Source organism: Fibroporia radiculosa (assembly GCF_000313525.1).
Source record: "Fibroporia radiculosa TFFH 294 genomic supercontigs, scaffold994, whole genome shotgun sequence".
In the NCBI taxonomy this organism is placed as follows: domain Eukaryota; kingdom Fungi; phylum Basidiomycota; class Agaricomycetes; order Polyporales; family Fibroporiaceae; genus Fibroporia; species Fibroporia radiculosa.
Genome location: NW_012133253.1, coordinates 1 through 25,727, shown reverse-complemented (window position 1 = coordinate 25,727; position 25,727 = coordinate 1). Strand labels below are relative to the sequence as shown.

General features: G+C 53.3%; 9 protein-coding genes across 9 annotated transcripts; 3 read left to right on the top strand and 6 right to left on the bottom strand.

Annotated features, from left to right (window-relative positions):
• Positions 1-1,262: 1,262 nt before the first annotated feature.
• On the bottom strand, positions 1,263-5,189 carry FIBRA_01935 (uncharacterized protein; the record flags this gene model as incomplete). Its single annotated transcript, XM_012323803.1, has 17 exons — positions 1,263-1,341; positions 1,393-1,470; positions 1,529-1,705; positions 1,760-1,885; positions 1,941-2,099; positions 2,172-2,326; positions 2,919-2,930; positions 2,996-3,025; positions 3,084-3,382; positions 3,434-3,758; positions 3,809-3,917; positions 3,978-4,043; positions 4,092-4,175; positions 4,236-4,638; positions 4,689-4,759; positions 4,811-4,889; positions 4,946-5,189. 17 exons carry the CDS (start codon positions 5,187-5,189, stop codon positions 1,263-1,265), a joined length of 2,496 nt encoding a protein of 831 aa, XP_012179193.1.
• Positions 5,190-5,904: 715 nt separating this feature from the next.
• Positions 5,905-7,360, bottom strand: FIBRA_01934 (uncharacterized protein; the record flags this gene model as incomplete). Its single annotated transcript, XM_012323802.1, has 3 exons — positions 5,905-6,376; positions 6,455-6,989; positions 7,048-7,360. 3 exons carry the CDS (start codon positions 7,358-7,360, stop codon positions 5,905-5,907), a joined length of 1,320 nt encoding a protein of 439 aa, XP_012179192.1.
• A 178-nt stretch (positions 7,361-7,538) lies between these two features.
• FIBRA_01933 (uncharacterized protein) lies at positions 7,539-7,959 on the top strand (the record flags this gene model as incomplete). Its single annotated transcript, XM_012323801.1, has 3 exons — positions 7,539-7,580; positions 7,633-7,692; positions 7,756-7,959. 3 exons carry the CDS (start codon positions 7,539-7,541, stop codon positions 7,957-7,959), a joined length of 306 nt encoding a protein of 101 aa, XP_012179191.1.
• A 601-nt stretch (positions 7,960-8,560) lies between these two features.
• Positions 8,561-9,091, bottom strand: FIBRA_01932 (uncharacterized protein; the record flags this gene model as incomplete). Its single annotated transcript, XM_012323800.1, has 2 exons — positions 8,561-8,916; positions 8,968-9,091. The coding sequence occupies 2 exons, from the start codon at positions 9,089-9,091 to the stop codon at positions 8,561-8,563; spliced, it is 480 nt and encodes a 159-aa protein (XP_012179190.1).
• A 457-nt stretch (positions 9,092-9,548) lies between these two features.
• FIBRA_01931 (uncharacterized protein) lies at positions 9,549-10,091 on the top strand (the record flags this gene model as incomplete). The annotated part of the gene is made up of 2 exons (XM_012323799.1): positions 9,549-9,806; positions 9,858-10,091. The coding sequence occupies 2 exons, from the start codon at positions 9,549-9,551 to the stop codon at positions 10,089-10,091; spliced, it is 492 nt and encodes a 163-aa protein (XP_012179189.1).
• Positions 10,092-10,425: 334 nt separating this feature from the next.
• On the top strand, positions 10,426-12,636 carry FIBRA_01930 (uncharacterized protein; the record flags this gene model as incomplete). The annotated part of the gene is made up of 1 exon (XM_012323798.1): positions 10,426-12,636. The coding sequence occupies one exon, from the start codon at positions 10,426-10,428 to the stop codon at positions 12,634-12,636; it is 2,211 nt and encodes a 736-aa protein (XP_012179188.1).
• A 779-nt stretch (positions 12,637-13,415) lies between these two features.
• FIBRA_01929 (uncharacterized protein) lies at positions 13,416-14,651 on the bottom strand (the record flags this gene model as incomplete). Its single annotated transcript, XM_012323797.1, has 1 exon — positions 13,416-14,651. One exon carries the CDS (start codon positions 14,649-14,651, stop codon positions 13,416-13,418), a length of 1,236 nt encoding a protein of 411 aa, XP_012179187.1.
• Positions 14,652-18,018: 3,367 nt separating this feature from the next.
• On the bottom strand, positions 18,019-18,875 carry FIBRA_01928 (uncharacterized protein; the record flags this gene model as incomplete). The annotated part of the gene is made up of 3 exons (XM_012323796.1): positions 18,019-18,263; positions 18,319-18,445; positions 18,507-18,875. The coding sequence occupies 3 exons, from the start codon at positions 18,873-18,875 to the stop codon at positions 18,019-18,021; spliced, it is 741 nt and encodes a 246-aa protein (XP_012179186.1).
• Positions 18,876-19,159: 284 nt separating this feature from the next.
• FIBRA_01927 (uncharacterized protein) lies at positions 19,160-21,568 on the bottom strand (the record flags this gene model as incomplete). The annotated part of the gene is made up of 12 exons (XM_012323795.1): positions 19,160-19,293; positions 19,356-19,604; positions 19,656-19,770; positions 19,813-19,890; positions 19,942-20,048; positions 20,103-20,164; positions 20,221-20,415; positions 20,488-20,629; positions 20,703-20,792; positions 20,843-20,945; positions 20,998-21,113; positions 21,166-21,568. The coding sequence occupies 12 exons, from the start codon at positions 21,566-21,568 to the stop codon at positions 19,160-19,162; spliced, it is 1,794 nt and encodes a 597-aa protein (XP_012179185.1).
• Positions 21,569-25,727: the final 4,159 nt, after the last annotated feature.

Sequence of the window (25,727 nt, the reverse complement as noted above, 5' to 3'; positions counted from 1 at the left end):
GGGGAAGAAACGTTGAGCGCGTGTGTACCCAGGCTCGCGCCTTTTGTACGTTCGCCAGTGGGGGTGGATGCCCTGGGGTAAGATCCCACTCTTCAGGCAACACATGCTCGTGCTCCGGCAGGTTGCGCCTCTCGCGAATTCTTGGCTGCGTACTCGTTCCCTCCCCCGCTCAATGTGATGGACGTCAATGTATGGCAATGTCGTACCTTCGCTAAATAAGAGTACCGTACTCACCCCTTGCCGATCTGCGACGAGAGAGCAATAAACAAATTCTAGCAAAAACGTGCCTGTATCGCAGTGGATTGTCCGGCGGGCACATAGAATCTCCAACGCATATGTTGTCAGTAGTATATCTAGTCTGCGGCATCCAGTAGACGTCGGGCCTACTACCCCAGACCGCGCCGATCTCGGAACGGCACTTACTCTGGTCCGACACCTATCTTCGCTGCAGCAAAAGCACGCGTTCGGGGTGTTCGAGTCAGAGCAAAGAAGTAATACGCAAATCAGACACAGTCAAATGCGTCATGGTGAGGCGGTCGCTCAAGAAGAGGGCAGCGCCTGGTCGTTTTACACAAAGGCTTTAACAGACTTCGCAAGAACGAAAATACATCACATCGAGTCAAGAGCAACAAAAAAGAAAGCGTAGTCATGATAAAGATACCGTCGATGGGTATGTTGGCAGCTGTGAAAGTGAAGTTGAGCGGAGACGCTGACGTGGGGGATGTGGCTGATGCTCCGGGAGATCCCCTCCGCAGATTGAATTTCAAATGGAAATCATCGTCCTGTTGTCTGCAGTAATACTTATGGGTTTTCTTGTATACGCGGAACGGCGACACATCCCCACGTCATGGCAGCTCGACTGGTCAGGAATCGAAGCTCACAACAAGAGAAATCAAGTGTTTCATCACTAGTTCAATTTTATGGCGAGGCATGCAGTATGGCCGGAAACCAAGCGCACAGAATCCAAGGGAATGTACTAGACGTTTGGAGTTGGAGGGCAGTTCAAGCTTCAATGAAGAGCGCTGTCACGCCCGCAGGGTCGGACGCGCGTAATCACAACCATGTGGCTCGTAACGCGCTCGCGGCTCTAGCAATTGAGGTACACTGGACGTAACGGGCTAACTCGTCTCTACTGGGAGAATTGAAACATTGACATAACATTGACACATCCGCAAAAAGAACAGTACACAGAATGCCAGCGACTCGCATATCGAAGCGTTTGCACCGCCTCATGTTGTCATGCAAATATTCTCGTTCCACTTCTACTTCGCAGCGGTCAACGCTTCCTTCTCAGCAAGAGCGTCGCTAACTGCCTTCCGGGAGAGTATAGCATTGTGCCATCTAAGGAGAATCTTTATATTGAACAGACCTCCTAAATGGATATTGACTCACTTGTATACTGCCGGGAAATCCTTCTCGAAGTTGAAGCCTTCGTAGCTTTCAACCAAACTCTCCACCCTAGTATTCCACCTGTCATATAATTGTCATGCGTCAATATGAGCATCAGCACGATGATAGGCCAACTAACGGGATGAAGGACAAATCTGCGATAGTGTATTTACCGCCCACGAGCCACTCTTGCTTAGAGAGCACACTCTCCAGGACTCCGAGAACGCGGATTACTTCCTTCTGGTATCTCTCGATGGCGCTTGGAATTTTCTCAGAGTGAAATAACTGGAAGGTAACGACCTGTCCAAAGTACGGGCTTTGAAGGAAGGATGAGCACAAATTTGTCCATACAAAAATGAGCGTCACAGACCCTTGTCCAGAGGCCTGGAAGAAAAGCCACTGGAGCTGGGTGATCTTCTCGCCGGCATCGACGGGGGATATTTTGTGCGTCGGGTCGTATTTCTCTACGAGATAAACTAGGATCGCGCAAGACTCCCTAGCGGCTCCATCCGTTAGCCCTTGTCCCTATCTCGACATCGCAAAGCTCTCACCACACGACAAAGTCGTTATTGCCATGGTCGATCAGCGCAGGGATGCGGCCGTTAGGGTTGTACTTGGTGAATCCAGGCGCCTTCTGTTCGCCTTTGACGAGGTCGAGATAAATCGTTTCATACTCCAAGCCCAGTTCCTTCAGCACAAATACGACTTTCCTGCAGAAAGAGCAGGGGCCATCAGTACATAGATTTGGGACGAGGACAATGGCGACAAAAGCGAACTCTCACCAGCCATTCGGCCCACCCGTATGAGAGTAAAGGGTGAATTGCTTTCCGTGAGACATGACGGCGTGCTTGTAAAATGCAGTAAGAGGATGAGGGGATGGATCTCCCTTGTTCAGCAAAATCCCTTCTTTTATATCCGGGAGAGCGTCCACTGACGCCTGGTGTGCTGGCCAATAAATGAGTAATCAATGTCAATGATAGCTAGATATGTCAGCATCAAAGAGCTAGAAGAACCGCGACACGAAGGAACTATGCTTACACAGCAGAGTGTCATTACGTGCCCTAAGTACAATGCAGGCATTTTGGCCGACAGTCAGTTGTACGTTGCCTGCTTTGTCATCTACAAATCTCAGTCGCGGTTATTTTGGATCCTGATCGCTTAACCAGCATATTGCCCGTTCGTAAACCTCGACAAGTCTGATTTAGACCTTGCTGCGCTCAAACCGCGGTTTGGTTGTCGTATGTCGGACGCTCAAAGGGGTTCTACCGTGGCTGACAAAATCTATAAATGAGAAACAGGTCGTGTTTTGAGAGCAATGTTTGCGAGGGCATGTATATTACTAAATGCAACAAAAAAGCTATAGAATACTGCAACACAATTAAAACACAAAGGCGCACTGCTTCAATTCGGGCCAACAAACTGGTAAAGTATCCGTCGAACGAGCCCAGATAGATGCTGAGGGTCGTGCTAGATATAACGTTGCGATTAAAACATCAAACACTAAGCCGAGTTGAAACCTGATGACTTACTTGATATATGCTCTACAATGGTGTCATCCAGCAGTCAGATATCCACTCAAAAGATGAATGGCAGAAATAGCACATACCATCACCATACCCATACCCACCGAAGTCAGCTGCAATATGTGGACTGAATGAGACTGCAGCCAGACGCCGAAAATCGGATGCACACACCAGGACTTCTCCCCATCGCCCCGTACGCCCGACCCAACCACGGCCACGGGCTGTGAGCCAAGCGCTTTCGAGGCCTTTCGGAAGCACGTACATCGCGAGCTCCTCTCGCCTCCGCTTTTCTTCGACGAACAATGACAGCCCAGCAAGGATCCCGTAAACGTAGTAGCTCTTCCGCGCGACAAGCGCGTTTACAAGTGGCAACGGCAGGAGCTTGGCGAGCGATGAAAGGAATGAGGGAGAGACGGATTTCCGCAGCGCGATGAGATCATTGTACAGGTTGTGATTTAGGCAAAAGCAGGCTGCAAGAAGTGAGTAAAGATAGCCGCACTAGTAGCCAAGACAAGACACACATTGGTATATTAGTACAAAGACGCCCAAGAATGCCGAACTTCTCGCAGAACCAAGGGCTGCGCGCAGTAGCATACGCAAAGGATCACGGAATACGCGCTGTCTGCGAAAGAGCAGCATTGGAATGAAGTGTAGAGCCCCGTAGATGGGCAGCATCCATCGAAAGACGGACACCAGTCGGTCCAATTGTGTGAGCGTACAAGAATCAAACCAGGGATGCAACGCTGAACACGGCACAAAGGGAGGTCCGAAGTACTGCTCCGGCGGAGGTGCTGACGCAAGTGCAACGCGAGATAACATGTCTGCGCGCGCAAGCGGTGTGACACTCTGTATCCGATTAGCTGCTATAAACTTCAGACTTGTTGCCAAAAACTCACATCTGTAGCAAGGAGCTTTTGCATGTCCTGCACTTTGAATACCCCGTCGCGCACCAAATCTCTGTGGATCGCAAGTGTCTCAAGGTGTACTTTACTCGCACTTGCAATCCTAGAAGATGTCGTATCAAAATCTCACATGCCCTGTGTAAGGAGCACACAACAGACACACCATGTATCGTAAGACCTTGGCAGCGTTTCTGGACGAAAAAACCACGCATACATGATTTGGCCACAGCTGAAAGAGCGAGTCAGATATGGACCAGAAAAATTCAAGAAGATGTACCTAAGTGAGAACACAAGCACGTCTCCGTGTGGGATACGGAATCCATGTTTGGAAGAAAGCGCATTACACGACCCTTGGAGGCCTCTATGAAAGACAAACAGCTTGTCAGATGCCATACTTACAATTCCCGAGTATCGGGCACACCTAACAAAAAGTTGTTGTGCGATTGCTACGCGCCGACCACGCTTCTCAAACATGATAGCTATAGCTCCGGCGAGCGCACCGGCTAAAATGGCATGCCACTGGCGCGTGCGCCTCCACACCCATACCTGATGCGCCTGTGCGCTCATCGATAGTCGCGCATGGCGGGAGCCGCGGAGTACCTCCGGCGTAGCCATCTCAATGTCCTCGGACAGGCTCTCATCAAGCTCTTCGCCAGAAAATGGCGAGTCGAATGGAGATGCATAAGCCGATGGGCGGAGTGACGCTTGGAGAAGGGTGCGTGATCGGGTATGATGCGTGCTGGAACGTCGTACTGGGGGCGAGGAATGGGGGAGGAGCACAGGGAGGGCGTTCAGGATGAACTTGTAGACGGCGACAAAGGACCCTAGGGTACAGGGTCGTAGTGACTATATCTGACTGCAAAGGTGCACATACCAAGCATTGCTGCGAAACGAAACGAGTCTGGTCCAAATGCAGCATGGCGGATGAGCGCAAAGCGGTGGTCCCTGGCATGGTCGTCGATTCAGAACGCTCAATCATATGGATACACGACTGACCTCGGGATCTTTTTTATCCTCGTCAGGAGTAGGATCAAGTTTACGCCCGCGCGAATGGCAAAGGCAAGCCCTCCCGACCCTGCCAATATGGATGTGAGGACTGAACCACGATCTGACGAGAACCAAACCACGCACTCAATCCGCCTTTTGCTGCATGCAGAAAGCACTCGCGTACGTCGACAAGCTCGACTGGCTTCTCTCCGCGGTCGCGCCAAACTATCTTTCGCGCTTCCCGAAGCCGCTCTTCGTAATTCGCCAACACCACCAAATTCTCAAAGGAGGCCATGGCGCGTTTCGGGGCAAATTGGATGAAAGAAGGGGTTCGCTGAAGACTTGCATTGCTGGCTGTGAGTTCGCCATCGCGAGTGGGTATCGACATGGTCAGAAGATCATAAAGACAAAGGATGGGGCGGATATAAGACGGAGTGGGGTTAGACGCGGGAGCCGGGCTCAGGGACGGAAACAAAAACTCTCTGGCGGGGAGTCGAACCCCGCTTTCGCGCGCAGTGAGCAACTGACAAGCGCGTGTACTAACCGATATACTACCAGAGACTTGTACTAGAGCTCAACCCAGCTGATAAGTGGTTAATGTTAGATCTTATAGAACGTACACTGTACAGTGACACACCGACCGTGGCGTCAGTCGACACTAGAACTACGTCCTCATCCTCAGTGTACACGGAACACGCACACCTAGTAAGGACGATCTTCAGGTAGTCGCATTTCAATCTGAGGATATACTGTACATGAATGAGTATACTGTTTGCAACTCTCGAAATCCTGACATGCATATACTGACTCATATATTTGCATCAGAATTAGCACTACTCGCTCTTTGATCGTCAAATCCTAGCCATTCATCCATTTTAACCCATAGCAGCTCCTTCCGCTGCTTCAACCTCTGTCTCAGCGATTCCGTGCAGCCTATGCAGAACCCATAGGCTTCCCAATCCAATGAGATCAACTTATCCAGTGCCCCTAGGACGTCGAGCACAGCAAGCCGACTGATATTTTCGGTACTGATAATCTTGAACCAGATGGCTGATATCTGTACCGTCCTCGCTCTCCTACAGGTGACTGCCGCGTCGCTGCGCTTAGGCTTCTCGCTTTCGGATGGAAGCAGGAGACAATTTCCTTGGCGCAGCCCCACAACAGAGAGCAATTAGATCCCATTCGAATTGTAGACCCTCGCAAGCCTGTAAAAGACGTTCAAAGTGCGCCACGGTGAGTAGGTTGCTTCCATTCGAATCTACCGGAACGTCAATAGGCACGGTATCCACACAGAGGTCGGCACCATCTTTATCCTGTTTCATCCTGAACAAGGGCGCACGAATCAGTTCATAATATGCTGACTTGAGTACGCTGTGTATATTGCACAGTTCCGCGAGGATAATTGTCTCGGCAGCATACGGCTTCCGCTTTGAAGTAACGTCCGACACATCCGCAGGCCACATGGCCTCTAACCAGCGCGAAGCTCCTTTGAGAATATGTTCGCAAGAAAGTGAATGTGCGGCACGAATGATTGATGCTAGCTTTTCAAACGGAGGCGTTTCTTGTACGTAGTTCCTGGAAGATCATTCATTACACTTTCATTCAGTTGATAGCATTAGACTCACCAGACGCTGTCCAGGATGCACAACAAACTTGCGAAATCTTCGGGCGAGATGTTCGTAAGAAAAGTACACAGGACAACTTTCCACCACCTCTCCCTTGAAGCGGCATGTGGCCTCACGTCCTGGAGCTTGTTTTCTCGCGGTGTTCAAGCTGGGACTCTGACCGTTGGCGCGACGTCCATCTCCCGCAATCAATGACTCAAAGAGTGGTGCGATTGGTGCCAATTTAGAGCTGTGGACCCGGAACAATGTGTCCTTCGCCTGCAGGACGACAGAACCGTCGACAAGCCAGAAATCGGGGTGGCGAATGCAGCCATCGACTTGCTCTCGCAAAAGCATAGGTGAAGCAAGTCTGGGCGTGGTTGATACAGGTCTCCGTACATCCAGAGCTGGAGATATGGTCATGTTTTCAATACTCAGCGATGAGTCCTTCTGTACTATAGTGTTGGGCATTATCTGAGTCGGCCCATTTGCCCGAAGAAGAATGGCGGATGCGGCTTGGTCCGCAATCATTTGTGGAGTGTACTGCCTGTGGGCTTCTGGGATTGCTGCTGTGTTTGGGGACACTGGAGAGACGTTAACTGAAGGTTGATTTGCTTACCAAATTTGTGCTAGACTGCTCACCTGTGATTGATCCCCGTAAAGAACCAGCCGGCTGCGATGGCGAATGACTCCCATCGGAGGAAGGATGCATCAGATAATTCTTCGACCCTTGAGCGAAAATCTCGACTGTATGTGTCCCAGCCCGAACGCACAGGTCAGTCCGCTTTGGCGCATGGATTGGCGCATCTCGATCTTTAACGGATGATAGGAAAGGCCTGGCGGCTATCGAGCCCTCTGTGGCCAAAATGTTCTTCTCCGATGGCATAGCATTGGATACTGCATTGGGAGCAGGAGGTTGGCGCACATTCTGAGGGACAACAGTTGGTTCCGTCATTGGACTATGAGGAGTTACCGCTGCCGGTGCGATTGAAGACGAAGCAGCGTTGCTGTGCCTGGGGCGCTTCGCTTCCCTTTCCTGCAGTGTATCCACCCCGTCGTCGTTGGCTGTCGAAGGGACGCGCTTTTAATAGTTATTGACAGGGTGCTTGGCGGTCTTTTCGACAGTTGTAGTCATGGTCATGGATGACGACTACACAGGCGATGCGATGCTGGAGGTCTGTGCGACTAACGGCGACGCTTGTCGTGACCGCTTACGGGGGTCTGAAGATCGCTCCTGCAGCGAGGAATGTATCTGTGACGCCCGATCGCGGATATGAGATTGCGCTTGTGGGACCTGGTTGACGTGAAGATGCCCCTGTGAGGACGAGATGGATGTCCGCTTTAAGACAGGGGAGCAGGGAGAAGGGTCACTGGGGGAGAGGGAAACTCGATGTCGAATTTGCTCCTTTACCCGGCCAACAAACTCGCGAGGAGTCGCCGTGGATGGAAGGACCGTTCTGGGCGCTTGAAAACTCGTCGAAATCAATGGATGAGAAAATATGGGAGAAGCTGTGGGAAGAGCAGACACCGAAGCAGAATTTGTCTTCCGGTTGATGCCGCTGTTGATGGTCTTCTGAGATATAAAGCTTCCGTAAGAGCTGTTTTCAGGCGAGAGTACTCTGTTTTTCTTGAATGAAGGGAACTGAGTCTTCGCATTTCTTTCCTTAGAATAAACGGATGGATCAGACTTGTGTCTGAGCGGAGAATTATCGATTGAAAATTTCGTTGTTTCGTTCGGATTCCTGGTACTAATCAACACGCATACAATGAGTTCTTGTCAAGCTAAATGTCGAAAGACATCCGAGATGGTCGCTCGTGGCCGATCGTGTGAACTTGATGGGCCTTCCCATATCGCGGCGTCGAGGAGATGACCGCTTATACGACGACCAAGCCGACTGTGAGCCAAGCTTACCTTCGTCACACGCCCTGACCTCTCCTCATAATAGCTGTCATCATCCGCGTGGCGCTTGGAAATTCAGCATGACAAACAAGCGTGCATGATGGAGGCAACTTACATGCTTAGAACCAGACTCGCATTTCGGGTCTGTGTGATGTTAGACAATCTCGGCAATAGACAAAGTATCGTAATCTTTCCCCAAGTGTTTGTCTTCCCAGCGCTTACGTAGACTACGGAATCCGCTAATAGTGGCCCAGCTCAGCCCGCAAATTGCCACCCGAAGATAGCGATTGCAAAAAAAGGATGCTCCATATCAAAATCGTCGTCGTCGTGTCGCCATTTTGTCCAGCGGTCATTAGACGCACAAAAGTGGATAGACTGAGAATGCAGACTTGTATTGATCCAAATGTCTCCATTGAAGCTCCGGTCAAGGTCATCCGGAGGCTCTCCCTCGCAAAATATGTAGAAGCAGCTGTAGTGCTTCCCCTCGTCTTGAAGACGATGCTCCAACGAAGCCGTGATACACGCGATTTCTTTTTCCGTGAGCAGCGTTGGCCTGGACTGCTTTACGAGTCGCAACCCCGTGCGATCAAGTGCGCGAGTGTCCTTTAAATCTAAAAATATAGGTATAAGTCTGATCCCGCAATCGGATGATAGCTACATACTCCCTTTGGAATATGGAATATCTTCCAAAGCCCGCCAGGCCATGGTATCGAGATATAGCGGTGGAGGTGATAGCAGGATAATTGGAAGAGAGGATGGTGGAACGGGAGGCTGTTTTACCTGCATGTCGCGGGGCACTAGATACAGAAACAGGCCGGCGGTGCGATCATGCCCCTGAGGCTGGCTCGGATCCGGATTCAAAAACTGAGCTATTCGGTGTTGCTCTTGTTTGAAAATAATTCCTGGAGAAACACACTCCATCTGTAATATGATCTAGCCAGTTTGCGTCACTGTTTTCGTCAAGTTCTTCTAAACCCGAGCACTAGTCAGGACTCCGGGGCTCCAAGTCGACTCCTAACCTGAGGACAGGTGCTGCTCACGTGAATCAGACTAAAATCTCCCATCACGTGATATCGATCGCGCGACGGCGTTGTTGTGTTGTATTTGGAGAGCGGCGCTCTCGCGCGCACACCGTTGGACTCGCTTCAGCAACGCCATTCGAGCTCGTCGTCGCCGGCGACCTCTGTACATTATGCACGCTGCGGACGGACCAGTGTTGGAGCTTTCCGATATCATGCACACTATGTCTCCCTCTCCTGCACCCCAGCCTCCTCTACCTGCCAGCTCTAGCAACTTACTTCGTTTTGATGGAGATCTTTCACTCGTGCCAAACGGAAACGGAATCCTGCCGGAACACCTACAAGATTCCAATTCCATATCTGAACCTTTGGAAAGCAGTGAGCTGGACAGTATGCGCGCAAGGCTGCATCAGCTAGGCCTGGCAAGCCCTCGTTCTACCAATCCCGGTGCTACACTTGTCGAACGTGAGCTCGCGGGCATGGTTCGTCAGGGACTATTCATAATTTCAACTGTCCTCATTCCACACTTTTAGGTCTTACGTCTAGCTTCGAATTCCGTTCTCCACCCGTCACCTACCCAACTCGCGTTACAAGCCGAGACTATTGCCGAATTAACCTCCCAGCGCGATCTCCTCATACAAGAAAGGGAGGAGCAGCGGCTGCGTTGGGAAGTCGAACGTCAAGGCTGGGAGAGAAGCGCGGAGGCCTTACTTGGCAAACGGCGTACTGCTGGTGATGCCGCAGAAAGAGACTACGTGAGTGAATAATGCATATATCGTTGCTAGTAGGTTTGTGTTGCGCCTTCATCACCGTTACGTACACCTTTTCCCCGTTTGTTTAGTCTTTTCCTCATTCATTCATCTATCAGCCATAATACAACCAACAGATCTAACCATTCATACGCAGGACTCAGACCGCTTGGTAGCTCGTCTCAGGGACGAAAATGGGACCCTGCGACATAAGGTTCGCCTTCAATTTTCTTTATGTCCGGTTTCACTAATTCAGAAATGTGATCACATATTGTTTCTGTAATTTAACTTGCTGTCGGGCGCTGAAACACATCCGAATGTCCACTCGCAGCTGACCAACGTGAACATACGCATGTCCACTCTTGTCTCTGAGCTTTCTCGACTTCGTCCCCTCCTGTTGTTGCAACCTTCTATCTTGCGGGACCCGGCGCTGCTCCAGCATCCGGCTTTTGGGCATCTGGGTTCCTCCAAGGAGCGAGCTTACATAAAGAGAAGAAAATCCAAGAAAGACAAAGATGGAAAGCGAGATAAGGACAAAGACATCCTGGTTGTCCCTCCTATCCAAATTGAACAGGAGCTAGAAGGTGATGCGGATGCCGACGGCGAAATTGACCTGGATCTCGTTACCAACATTTCTACCGGTGAACACGCTGACACTGCAGTGTCCATGGACATGACCACGAAGCACATGTCTACTAGAACCTCTCGCTTGGATTCCTCTGGCCGAACTCAGTCTTCCATAGATGATGGTAGAGATCTTTTCGGTCCCGCTCAATCAGCGGGATCTCAGCAGCACCCCAAATCTGCCGTCCCTAAACCCGAGGAAAGGCTAGATAAGAAAATCAAGGATAGAAAAGGCCGCAACAAAATGTTGGATGATCGTGCGCCCATTCTGTCTGATGCACGCGCAGAGTGCTTGTTATTTGCCGCGCGAAAGATTGGGCGCGCCCGTTCCGGGGTTATCGCTAGATTAGTAAAAGAACGAGAGGAGCGTACGCGACAAGAACGAGAACGCGAAAAGGTCAAAAAGGCTGCTGACACAGTGGCCACAAAGAAAGGAACCACAATCGGACACGAGGGAACGCATGCTTTTGATATCGGAATGTCGTCTACAGATCCTTACTGGATGCATGATCCGGAGAATCAGCCCGGGCCTTCAAATTATTCCTATCCCGTCGCTGACCAGTCGACACCACGGACAATTCCTATATCACGCCATTCTACGTCAGCGACAGGTATGCACCTTCGAGGCACTCATCTCACGTCGCACATCCACCCGCCTGTACAATCACCTTCGCAACCTACCATAGCTCACATTCTTTCGCCTCAGACACGTATAATGCCTTATGGGCTATCTCGTCAAGGTGGAGCTCATGCGTCGGCATCTGGTGCAATAAGTCCCCCAGCTGGACTTGCGATTGTAGGATCATCTTCAGGTAGTTCTTCAATTCTTCCGATAACAGCTGCATGGCCCGCACCGAGCACCCCGACTGGCAATCGACAGGGAATCGGGCCTGGGAAAAGTTCAACACCCGTGCGTGGCAGCGCGGTGCCCGCAAATACCCCTGCAACGCCATTAGACTCATTGCTGAGTGCCGCGCGGACACTCATGATCGAGAATGACGACGACGATGACGACAATATCAGGGCAGAAATCCACGAGACTACATCATTGAGTAGTAGCACTAGGAGACGCACGTCTACTGTTGCTTCCTTAGAAAGTCCGGTTCCGAAGAAACGAAGAATAGCCGCTAATGCGTCGTTTCCCGGGGCAAGCACATCAGGGACTGGCCCTCGGACACGGAGGCAGACGAAGGCCGCTGCGAGCTTGCAGCAACCACAAACTATGAAATTGGAAAAGGGAAAACAGAAACAAACGGTGGTAGCAGGCAAAGGAAAACAAAAGGAAGTCGCTCCTGCGCCCATCGCCCTGACGAGAGTGCGAAGCGCACTGGACGTGCTCGCGGACCAGGCAGCACAGGAGCAAGAGAGACGGCCCTCGGCTGGGCCTGCTAGTCGACAAGAGAGCATTGAGCCTGACAAGAGGAAGTCCGCATCCTCTATTGCAGTCGCCGTAAGACGACATAACTCGATCGGAACTGAGCCGGCTGCATCTCCTAAAAGTTCAGGGCGGCGTTCACCAAGCTTTCATCCTACATTTTCCCATTCTCCTGATAGGTCATTTGATCAGACTCAGAATTGCTGTCTGCAAGATCCTCCCGCCCAAGATCAACCCAACACGAGTGCCTCTGGGCTCACAATAGGCGAGCAGTCGCGCGAGGTGCATATTACATCAGATCAGCCAGGCGAGGCAGGCGGACGACAGCGGGACTCCGAGACACAGGCCGTATCGTCGATAATATTGCAGTCTGGTGCTATCTCTGGGACCCATCTGCCGCTGGATTCCTCATCGTTAGTCGAGCGATCGGCCACTCTTAGTCAGTTGACTGAAGATCGTACTATGGAGGCAGACGAACGACCGTCGCAGCCGACATTGATCAACAACTTTGTTCCTCCGCAAGGAGATGCCCATACTAGCCATATGGACGTGTCTGTGGGCTAACAAGGTACAACCTGTCGTGCTTAGCGGGAATGCCTTGATCTTACATCTGTTTCAACCAGGCCAGATCATGTTCTTATAATTCAGCGACAGGCGGAATCGGCTCTCGCCGTATGCATGTGCTGTCGTCGCGGAGCATCCCTTCCCGATGAATATGACGCGTTCCCTTGCAAGGCTATCGCTTCCCAAGAATTGAGTATCTGCTCAATCGATCCCGATAACCATGCCGTAGCACTAGGTTCTGCACTCCGTAACGTGGGGTAAGCATCTAAAGCCCACCATGGGCTTCACAGGCATGATTACTATGGCTGGCACAGTAAACTTACACTCTCATGACGAAAAAGCTTACCACATCTGAGTACGGTAAATATACAGTATTCGCGGTCGGCTTTTGTGTATTAATGACAGTTTTTGTGCTGATTATCTACGATAAAATATGAGTGTAAGATCTATGTACATTATGCGAACTTACTTGTATCATGACTAGGTATCTAACAACGCTATCTATGGATCATGTATGGCGTGTTGCGATACACGGAATCACCCTCGGCTTCGTCGTATCATGTGAATAGCAAGCTTTCCCACACGTTGGACGAATCCTCAAGCGAGATCCCACGTTGCGGTTCAAAAATCATTCCCAGATTCTGGGCCGACATCATGGAGCGGAAAAATGTGCGAGAGCGTAACTCAAGGTTCGTACCAAGGTCTAATGCGTAGATATACACCCTTGAATCAATGTGAGTTTGATATGAACAGTGATGCTAGTTCGCGACGACTTACCTTCAATGCGGCTCTTGCAGCCTCTCGAGTGTCCCCATCATTCTTAGAAACAACACAGGAGAAGCCGATGCGCCTTTCCCACTCGACCCAAGGAAGGAGCGCAGGGAGCCATGAGACAGGCTATGCTTGAACTCACTGAGATATTTGACCACGACAGACAATTTCATAGCTGTGAGTTCTGCCAGCTCAGATCGAAACACGTCGCCGTCCTCAACGGCCGGTGTGGTGACGCAGTTGCGATATACGCCGAGAAACGTTTGACCGCGGCCGTTGGAAGTGAGGAGGTGCGGGTGCACGAAAAATCGGTATGGCTTGGAGACATAGATAACGCGAGGGTGGGCGAGCGAGTTGTCGGCAGGGATGTCGGGGTGGGAGAGGTCGAGGCCAATGCGAGGGGAGCGGTATAATATAGGAGGCATCGCGTCTGGCTTTGGCGGGATACGTTTCAGTGCCAAGGTCACCTTCCGCGCGGCATCGGAAGGGAAAGCGGATATGTCGCCGTTCCAGCGGTCCTCGACAAGTTCGGCTATGCTCGCAGCGTGGCTGATACGGAGCACCTCGTCGACGAGGAGAGAGGGGCCGGAGATAACTTTGGAATCAGACACACGGCGGACAGTGCGCAGGAGGATGCCGCCGCGGACGGTGGGGGAATGGGGATCTGCAGAAGTCGAGACTGGCGGAGGGAAGTATGCGGACGTACGAGATGGACTGGCACCCAGCGTCAGGTCGAGCCCTTTGCGCGTGCCGCCCCTGTAGCCGCCTGCAGCGGTGGCTAAAGTGGCCGTGCTTTGAGAGCGGCGGGGAGCACGGTGGAAGTACCTATGTGTTTTAGTTTTCTTGGTAGGTCTACAGGGTTTCGCATCATCCAGGAGTGTAAGGACGCACCATTGACCACTTCTGCTCTGCTCTTCGCTAGCGTGGGTGAATGGGTCTTCGTGGCATCCGGCCTTGTAGAGGTAGAACTCGACCTCCATAATGTCGTATTCCGCGGAAGAGCCACCGTAGCTGGCGACGAGGCGGTGGTCGTGCAGGAGAGTTCTTGCAATGCACTCAAAGCGGTCTGCGAGCACTGCATCCGTAGAAATAGAGGTACAGTCAAGAAGGTCGATCAAGTCAGAGGAAACGGCTGGGCTACTTGCATCTGGCGCAGTGTCGCCGACCAGTCGCTGCCTCTTCTCTTTGGACAGCGACGGGGCATTGGTGTCGACTGGCTGTTTTCGCTTTAGAGTGTCTGCCATATGTGCAGCCGACAGACTTGGGCAAGGGCCCTGTGGTTACAGTACCCGGTTCCATACGGCGAGTGACCGTGATCACATGGCTGTGACCGGCCGCGCTCAATTGGAGAAAATCATATATTACAGAGCCGCCCTTTGGTCGAACACACCAGAGAGAAATACAAAATGAACGGAGAAGCACAGTTCGAGGCACGGTCTCAAACCCCCTGCTGCTGTTCCGCAAGGAGAGCAATACAAGTATTCAGACAGCGCTCGTCAAAACTAGTTCATTCAAGTCAGCAAGTTCCGAAGTGGGTGTGCAACAATATGAACTGACTTACGATGTCCGAATGTCTTCCTTGAATTTGCGCGCAGCTACCGGTCGTCTTTTCAAGATGACCTTATGAGAATCCCCAATGTCCTCGCTGATCTAGTGTAATGGCACTTTAGATACAGGCTACCATAGTTGTCCATCTCCATCTCAAAGCAGCCGCCGTTCGTCACTGAGCCCAGGATCCATCTTGTAAATATGACCGTAAATTGTGTTAAGAGCAATGATATTGATGTCATGGCTGCCAAAGGATGAATGTTTTGAGTATTGAGTGGAATGACGCAAGCTAGATCTCCATCGCCGATCCAGTGTGATCCAATGCGAAAAGCGCGACCATGCCCCTTAGTGTCCTCCGTAGCATCCTCCACTCTCGCATCTTGTATTTGTTCTACGCGGCTACCTTTTCAGGCCCATCCTGACGAACGCGTGTCTGGTCTCGAATGTCGCAAGCGGATAGAGTGTAAATACCTCGCTGTAGGATATCAGACACAGGCTAGGTTACAACAAAACATTATCGAGCCAGTACCATAAGCATTCTTCATCTAACTCACTTGGATGAAAAGTTAGAATAGCCTCCATAGGGCCACGTGCAGCAATCATCAGCTGTACTTCAAGCCCTGTATCGGGATCTCGATTTCTTGACGAACGTGAACATCGCAGCGATGTCATGCATGGAATACCGGTTCTCAACGGCGCAAAACCAGAGAGTAGGATTAGCCAAACAATCATTCAAACTCTGCTGTGGATTGGGCTAAAATTCATATCCTGTCCCCACCATCTAGGCACTAACATCTCGCCGCGAGTCCGTGGGCACGTACAGACCCAGGTCAGATCCGGGATAGCTGTTGAAGAACTGTAGTGCGGCAGAGCCAGAGATCTAGGCCCCTGTGCGCACCTGAAGAGAGCGAAAAGCAAGAGCATCGTCGAAGAATTGGGACAGAGGGCGATCGATGTCGAAGGCACGGCAGATCCGAGTCTCAGCCTTGATCTACAACACCGGGAACCCCTCAGTCTGCTTTCCTTCTTGCCGGTCATCGAGGATGATTCAATGTTGCCGTTCCCGTAAATTAATGCTTGTAGTATAATGCCGGGCCATTGAGTACATTGAACGTGTTTATAATATACTGACCTCTGAAAGAAAGTAACGATCAGTATAGTGAGGATACCCAAGTCCTAGGCGAACCACGCCAAGTCACCGACCAGCGCATCGGGCGGATGCACGACGCGATCGACACGGCTCACCAACCGTCTCCCGCCTCTGCGTGGCGCAGCCATACATGGCGGACTCCTGCCTGTGCTTACCGCGTCAAAACAGCGCTCTGTTAGGACTCTGAAGTTGATCGGGTTAGAGAAACAGCTCTATTACTTGCATCAGCTAGCAGAGTGGGTCGTTGTAGTCGACCAGTCGCCGGGTGCATCAACGTAAACAGGTTACTAGTGTCAGGCCTCACATTCTGCCGATGGAAGGAGAAGTGTCGCGAGCCCGACGTGCGTGACAATGATCACATGCCCGTGACTGGTCGCGCTGAACGAGCTGCCAATGAAAAAATATTCGGATAAACTGAGTCACTTAGTACAGCCTTACAAGAAGATTTGCAGCAAGTCTGGGGCGACATACCCACAATGGATAATAGAGAGCACTGTCTGAATCATGGTCTCAATCCCCCCTGTCGAAGCCCCTGCAGGACGACAACGGAGATGTCGAGACAGCAGTCATCAAAACTAAGTTCATATAAGATGGATGAAAGAGAGAAGTAGTAATAGAGGCAGGCTTACTATTGCTGGGATTCAGGGTCCTCGGGGTTCCCTTCAGACAATAATTGATTCAGGACCAGATTGAGCACTTCGCAGATGTGACTGTCGTGGACGACATATTGGTACCTCAAGTTCTCACTTCCAACGACCTCTACCCTCATCCCCATCCCCATCCCCATGCCGAACTGAGGATCACCATACTCAAGGGACCAACATGTCAAAATAACCGCATCTTGCATCAAAGGATATGATGTTTTTGTCATGGAGGGAGGCTGGATGTTCTGGGTATGACCCAGCTATCTCCATCGCCGATCCAGCGCGGCCCGGCGCGGAACATGCGATTTTTTTTTGTTCTGTCTGTACTTGGGTATTTCTCTCAGCATCTTCCACCCTCGTGAACCATATTCATTTATCGCCGATTCTTGTTTAGGCCCATCCGTAGCACAGACTAGGGATAGCCGACCTTCAAAAGTTGCACACGGATAAAGTGAAAATGCTGAATTCAGCGACATGGAAATACTAAATGTCACGTACTTGAATGAAAAGAGAGAATGATATCTATAGAGCAGTGGGACGCAACGATCAGCTGCACCTGTAGCTCTTTGTTGAGTGCCGTCTCCTTGACGAAGGTAAAGGCAGCGGCAACGCCACGCATGATGTATATCCCATCACGGACGAGAATTCGATAAATCAGAAGCAGCAAGGGAAAATGTGGGTCTTGTTTGCTATTCGGTTTGAATTTGTAACCCGCCTCTAACAGCCAAATACCGACTTCTGCCCGCCAGCCCATGTGGACGTAGAGATCCAGGTCGGATTGAGGATAATGTGATCTATCAAAGAACTGAAGAGCAGTGGAGCCAGATATGAGGGTACCTGTGTACGCCTTCAATGAACGAAAGGCAGGGACATTGTCAAAGAATCAGAACAGATGGCGGTCAATGTTGAAGGGGCAACGAGTATAACCTTTCACGGCAAGGTGTGCGTCGCGGCATGTCCTCTAAATTCGAAATATGCTACTTTGAGTGCAGGAAAAAAAGGTGATCCGAGAGAAGATCGTTGTTGATAATTTTCCGCAGGAAATGATTGTTCAAATTGAGAGACGGAGATGAAGCCAGCTGAAAGACGCAAGCTTCAAGCGAGCTTTCGCGCTGTGGACGAGGCGTTAGGCTTGACCGTGTTGACGCACCGCGCGTTTCCATGCACGTGACCGTGTTACACACAACATAGGTGCCGCCAAATTCACGAGTTTATTCATGACTGTACACCGAAGCAAGCAACAAGCCCACGGACAAACATATCACGACCTCAGTTTCGCCAGCTGTCTCCGTCCGCGATCCAGCGCTGCCCGAGGCGAAAGGTGGGGTTGCTCGCGCTGCGCTGCATCGCGGGGAGCTCGCTGACCATTTCCCATCCGCGCGTGGCGTACTTGCCGATGGCGGATTGCTGCCTGCGCCCGGCGCGCGAGCGGATGAGTGCCTTGCGCTCCTCGAACGTGGCGCGCGGGTAGAGCGCAAAGGCTTTGTCGTAGGCGATCACGTTCATCACACACGCTGGACGGCAGGTCAGCATCGTGCTCAGCGTGACGCCCGTGTTCGCCGTGCTTACTAGAGTGGAAGGCGAGGACGATCTTCATCGGGGTGCGCCGGGCGACGATGAGTTGCACTTTGCGGTTCTGGCCGGGAGACGCGCGGATGAAGGTGAAGACGGCAGCGATACCGCGCGTGTCGTAGTTCTCCGGGCGGGGCGTAGATGCGCTCGTCCATCACGGCGATGTCGAAGAACGGGTCCTGCACGGAACTCGGCTGGAAGTGGTAGCCCGACTGCATCATCCAGATTCCCACCTCGCGGCGCCAGCGGAGGTGGACGTAGAGATCGAGGTCGGACTCGGGATAGCACGTGCGGTCGAAGAACTGGAGCGCGTTTAAGCCTGAGATCAGGGACCTTGTGCGGGCCTGCAGAGAGCGGAACGCGGAGATGTCGTCGAAATAGCGGGAGAGGTGGCGGTTGATGTTGAATGCATGGCGCGTGTACTCTTTGGCGGCGTACAAGCCTGCACGGCACGTCTTAGCTATACGATAGATATGTGCGGGAGAGCAGCAAGAGAAGATAATGTCGGTGAGGAGGTCGTTGGTTAATATGTTTTCTGCAAAGACATTAGGCATGATCGATGGTTGCTACACCGAAGTATCAGCGCGATCGTATTCGATGAACCAGAGTCTTACTCACTCAGTGGGTGAAATACGGCGCGGGCAATTCACTAGCGGCCAACTTGGCCTCGTGTCTGCGGTGATGGTCAGTGCACGCGACGAGGCGAACTTCAAACCAAGGTTATCGGCTGAGAAGCACAGGATCACACGTGACGACCCTGGATGGAAGCGAGAATAATGCATTTTCACCAGCATTAGATATATATACAATGGCCGCAGACGACACCGTATCACAGGACTTAGCTCTTTTCCTGAATGCCTGAATCCGCCTCTATATCAATCACTTGAACCTCGTCGTCATCATCACCGTCCGGCGCGTCTTCGTCGGGCAGGATCAGGTTCAGCACCAGCGCGACGATGCCAGATACTAAGACTGCAATTGACGGCAAAAGACATCAACAGCTATATACCCCTCGATGGCATCGTAAATCTCACATGGTGTGCTCAGGATGATTGTGATCGAGCTGAAAAGGCCTTGCAGACCGTTGTTTGCATTCTTGACGCCATCGAAAAGGTACGTGAAGATATCAGGGACGAGCAGGTCGCCAAGGCCGAAGGACAGCGCAGCCGCGAGAATGAACCGGTCTCGTCGTGTAAAGCGAACATACGAGAGCACCCTGACGCCGGAGACAGCGACGCTCGCGAAGAGGAACGTGGTTACTCCGCCAAGAACGGGGTTCGGAACTACGACGGACAGGTCAGATGGGACACTGGAGGCATGGAACCGGTGCTCACTCGCGAGGAAGACGCCCGAAATCTTGCCCAGGACGCCAAAAAGGATGAGGAAGAAGCAGCAGAACCGCCCAGCAGTGCGGTTGGCACACCGGGTGACCGCTATGACGCCGTTGTTCTGCACCCAAAGTACTTAGCCGAGATGCATCGCAGGCGAAACTGTCCGACTTGCCTGTGCGAAAAGCGAGAGGGGGGCAACCGTGAAGAGCGCTGACATGAATCCGCCCACGCCGTCACTCTGCGGATAGAGATGAGTGGCATATTCTCTGAGGCCATCAGCAACACTTACCAGGACTCCGCCCTGAATACGGGTATCGAACTCCTCGCCATCGACAGCCACACGAGAGACCTCTGCGGACGCAGTGATATCCCCGATCGCTTCCATGGCAACTGAGACTACAAGAAGCCCAGAATTAAGAACATAGGAGCCGCCGCAGACTCAGGACGCACTGTATACAGCAAGCATAGGCAAGATCGCAGGCGGGTAGACTCTGATCTTGAACGTGTGTACCCTGGGGAAGACTCGTCGGCCCACATTGTCCCACGAACATATAGTGAAAGAACGCACCACAAGAACGTGATCGCAGGCGCAGAAGTGATGGTGCTCCCGTCCATGTATCCTGCTGCGCCGGACACAATGCACCCCACCGCCAAGCCGACGATGATCGAGACGTTCTTGAGGAACGGAGAGCCGAACAGTTCCGTAAGGATGATGCTGACGAAGGACAGGAAGCCGAGGCCGATCATCTCAGGGGAGCCCCAGCTGGGATTTCATTCGCGTTCAAAGTCAGCGACGCGAGGGTGCGGTACGAGGGTTAGGAAAGCGCGCACTCACAGAGCGGGCTTGGGGGCGGTGATGTCGGGACACATCTGGTAGAGACCCGATGCCGGGCGGGCCTGGCAGTTGGATCCGCCTCCCCAGTCCGATATCCCGGACGAACCGACCAGGGATGCGCCGATCATGAGAATGACGGTGCCTATAGAACGCGGCAGGGTCATCAGGGCGGAGAGGATTGGGATACCGGGGTGCCGAGGCCGAGGGCAGCGTACCTGTGACCATGGGCGGGAAGACGCGCTTCAGGATGCGGATGGGGACGAAGGACATGAAGATCTCGAGGAAGGAGCAAACGAGGGAGGTGCCTGGGCGGACATGAGCTCGGACGAGAGGAGGGATGCGGTGAGGGACACACCGAGGACCATGCCGTACGCGTCGGGACATGCGCCCTTGGTGACCGTCCCGTCTGGCGCAGTGGTGGAGGGGCAGGTGCCGTCGGCATACATGGCATCAAAGATCTGCAAGGGCCATGGGATCAGGAAGTGTGTGCGGGCTGGGGTGGCGACTTACGGCACTCGCAGTGCTGAGAGTAGCGAAACTCGTCCCCACCACAGAGAGAAGGCCGGTGCCGAGATAGTAATTCCTGAAGAGCCTGATGCGCGACATCTGCACCAAGCTGAGGATGCCTGTGGTGTGGTTAGCAGGCGCGGGAAGGACGCGGAGCAACAGACGGCGCACCAGACCCGATGAGAGATGCGGAGATCATGTAGGCCGAAAACGAGCTGTCGAGGTTGAGCGAACTGGCGAAGATGATGGGAGGCGTGATGAGACCGGCGAGCATGGCGAGGGCATGTTGGAGGCCGCTGGTGAACGAGAGCAAGATGGGCAGCTCGGAGTCGAGGGCGTAGAACGGGGGGGAGCGTTTGCGCTGCTTGCCCTTTGCGCCGCGCCGGGAGACGGAGAAGGGGAGGGTCGGGGTGCAGAGCCAGGCATAGTCGTACTCACCGACCCAGCCGTGCTTGGTCGTGAGCTTGTCGTAGACGTGGGCGGCATGTGACCGGATGAGGTGAGAAGTGGTCGGACGAGGGTCGGGAGAAGGAACAGGGCCCGGTTGGTCCTTCACAGACGATTGGTCGAACATGGCGGCTGAGCGCGACGAGTGGTGGGAGACAACCAAAAGCCGTGCAGACACTGCGGTCGTCGTGCAGCCGGGTCGCTGACTCGAACTACAGTTATCAGCATCAGAGCGGAAAAATTGCAGCCTGGGGACGGTGGCATTGGCGCGCAGAGATAAGTGCAGCAACGCTCCAGAGCAGTGAGGAGACAGCGGACTAGGGCGTCCGTATCTTATCACAACACGCTCACGTGGGAACCCGACCGCAAAACATATGCATCTGCATCAGCGACAACGACGAGCTCGACAGCGCACCGGCAGCTTGCTCCAGACGTTCTCGACCACACTCACCAACCTGCACGGTCCGCGTCTGGTTCCTCCTAGCTGGCGATTGAGACTTGACAGTGATGCGGCTGCCGAGGGCTGGCATGCACACCGTCTCTCGATACCACGTGCAGGTAAGCTGACCTGCGCCTACCGCCTAGAGCATCGATGTTGAGAAGGACAGGGACGAGAGAGGGGCAGTACTCAAATATAAGGTACAAGGTTGACTTTGAAAAGTGCAGAAGGACAAAGCCGAGGTGCCTCTTTCAGGCTGCCTGCGACGAGGATGATTGCGGGTGAGATCCGTTGCAATTATTGGAACCGTTTGACTCTGGCCAAACGCTGGCTATAGCCCAAGCCCAGGCCTGGCAGGACGGAGGAATGGATCTGATGGTTTTCAGAACGAGGGCTGCTTGCGATCCAACCGCGCTGCCGGGAACTCTGTCTTCCGGCCTCGAACCAACGCCTAGCTAGCAGGCTGTCTTCCAGCATGCATTATCTTTCTTCTCCTCGCCTTGGACCTGGGACAGCCGCCGCAGAGCAGCCTATCAGCGCACTCCTTCATGTCAAAATCCTCGGCTTCTGATTCGTCTGCCTCAGGTCTGAGCTGATGGAACGGCGTTGCGCTGTGGGTCGGCAGCTCTACCTCCTCACTTTCTTTCCGTCTTTCTATCCACCTATCGCTCGTCGTTCACACCGACTCACTGCTCGGTCGGCCGAGCCCTGGCCCTCTTTGCTGTCATGGTCGCCTATTTCGTGATGGGCACTCACCATCCCAAGGCTGCAGTGTCATTTTCCGCGCGTGGATCAAATGAACCTCTCGTAACGCGCTTATCCATATATGACTTTAGACCTACGCACGGCGCTCAACTGACACCGTGGCTAGCCGCGAAGCTTTCCTCAAATACTTGCGACGCATTTCTGCACGCCTCCTCTAATTGTTTTCGATTGCTTCCCGTTGTAGGCCCCGGGTGCAGTCTTTTTCTCTAACTATTGCAAGTCTATTAGGCATCTTCCCCTGCATATGGAGAACATGTCTGATGTCGAATCACAGGGTGTGTTCTCCTCGAGCCACCAGACGTGGGGCGCCATTCTAGGCTCTAGAAGCACCTCACCCATCCCGATGGGTCGGAAGAATCTCCCGCATGACAAAAATTGCCGCCGACATGCCTTCGACGTGTACATGTGTGATCGTTATTCGCCGAGGCTTGTGCGGCGGCTGCAAACCTGGGGTGACCTCATCTGGCCCCCCGTTCCATATTCACAGAGCGCCCGTCCAGCCGTGTGGTACGGCGCACTCAAGCTGCCTGCCAGAATTCGAAGCCCACGGCTCAGATTCAGACTTGAACCCTTGAACCCTGATCATCGTCCTCGTGGCCCGCGATGGCACGTTCCTGCATGTAAAGTCACCCCTTAGGCTCTCGCCCCCGATCAATGGGGTTGATTTGAAGCCAATCGACCGCAAGATCGTGCAGAGGGCAGATGCGCAACGGTGACATTGCTATCTGGGGCGAGACGCCGCCCGGCCCATTTGCGCTGCTGGCAATCCTCTGGGGAGCAGCCCAAACGCATCCCGCTGCTGTGTCACCCCAGATGCCTGATGTCCTGCGTCTCCTCCGACGCACTAAGGAACTGTCAGAGGATGCGATTTCGAGCACAGACGGTCATCACTCACTCCCGTGTCTACTCAGGTCCTCGGTTGCCACCTGAGTATATCAGCTACAGAGCGCTGGGGGCTCTCGTCCGGCGCTTCTTTCAGCTGCTCCATCGTGACTTTTTGTTGGCCGTGTAAGCAACATTTTTCATTGATGGCGCGAGCCAGGTATGTTCGCCACCGGCCACGGCACCTTATCAGTTGTTGCTTATGGAAATTGATGGCCAGTGACGCCGCAGCGCCCTGCAGGAGGAGCCAGAGTGACTTTGGAAATCACTCCCCGATTTTGTGGGACCGGTCCGCGCTAGATGTCCGTCCTCAGATTCCACTGAGTAGGTACAGTATCTCGGGCCTTCGGATTTACGACAACCTCGCTTCCATGCACGACCACTGGCTAATGTGACTCTCTGCATAGCTACATGTCAGCGCGCAGACCCGCCGGCGGGGCGGGACATCACACCACAGTGGGGGTTCGGGGACAGCCTTCGTGTTTAGCTGGTTTACACGTCTGTCAAAAAACTTCCGCACAGTCAGTGGAAAAGCCCTCGTCGAGAGCGCTCACTATGTGTCCAATCAAAGCGACCGTAAGTGGTGTTTGTCCTCGGGCGCCGCACAGAGAACGTATGGAGTGGTACGCCGTGATTCGAGGTGTACCTCTGCCCGCAGCTGCGACGGAGTCCGAGGAGGTGTTGTCGCCCGGGGGCCCATCCGGGGCCCTGCAAACGACGGTGAGTTCCGTCTCACCGCATCTGCATGTGGCCTAGGAAAAGGGGGGGACGAGACTAGGGATGGCTCTGATACGGTGTGCAGGCGCTACGCCTTGCCCAACGTGCGTCTCTGGACCCTCTGTTGACGCTGGACGGCGATTGGGGATTGGAAAGAGAGGCAAGCAGACCGCCAGAATGGGCTCGGGTGCTGCGACCGGCGCCCCGCCCAGCGTCGGGATTGGGGCCGCATCGCTCTACGCAGCCGGCGGCGCGCCCTGCGGTAGCCTTTTGCGGCGCTGGGAGATCGCGCGGGCTAACGTCGGCATACGCCAGCGATCGGTGATGGCGGCCAGCGCTGGACATTGAATGGGAAGGCCGTGTCCGAGCCCGAATAATGTCGCCCTACCTTGGTTACCAGGTCCGCGATCTTGGCTTCCCAGCCGGTACTCGGCAGCTTTCCGCGCCAGGCACTGTGGAGCGCAAGACGAGTTGTGGCTGGAGAACACGCCCGACCGACGGAGACTGGACTGGAGACTGCACACGAACACGCAGGTGCGCCTAGCTCCCTTTGGCCGCTCCTCGTCTAATTTGACTTTCAACATGTCGGTATCGGCCTCAATCTGCTGCGTCTCTTTCGCGGGCGCGCAATCATAATCTGGGCACAGGAAATACAATGGATTGGGCCTATGATATCCATCGCGTATGTCCGACGACGGCCGGTCTGACGCCCCACAGCGAAGCGTGCGTTGGAATCTGCTCCACCATGAGCCGTGGCCTGACAGCTTTCGTTGGCTGGGACGCCTGTGAGTGGACGCGATAAGCATAAGCTTTCCCCACTGCGCTAGAAGCGCCTCCCCAAAGATAATCCGGCATTGATTGGGAGCCTAACCTACTCGCACTGCGCGAGTTCGCCGCCCTCTCGAGCGAGCAGCGCTGTCGTTGCCGGTCACGCGTAGCGCGCACACACCTTGCCAACTGGGCGCAAAGAGGGGAGCAGGTACGTCGAGGCACTCGTGACTGATGTATGCGGAACAGATCCGGACAATTGTGCACTGCGATGCGGCGGCTGGGGAGCACAGGAGACCGCGGTATCCTAGGAATGGCGTCGATCTGCAAACGGATTATGGTGTGATAACTAGGGGGGGGACGATGTCCGGACGGTCTAGACCACGGGGAGGTTGTAGTGGGAGAGAAGGAGAGCATGATGCACGAGCGGGATTCTTACTCTCTCTCTCTCTCTCGCACCGTCGATTGCCGAAGATTTGTGGGCCGCGGTCAGGATCTCTATCCAGACAAGCATCCGGGCATTTGCAAAACAAGGAAAGAGGCGTAGGAGGACGAACTCAATCTCGAGGATGGCGTGAGATCGCGGATATGATGTTGCCTACCATGTCTGCCGACCTCCGAAGGCGATGATGGAGGATATGAGCGGGACGAGGGCGCTGAGGCTATCTATACCAAAAAGCAGGGCAGTGCGTGCAGGAGGGTGGGGGAGGGGGGG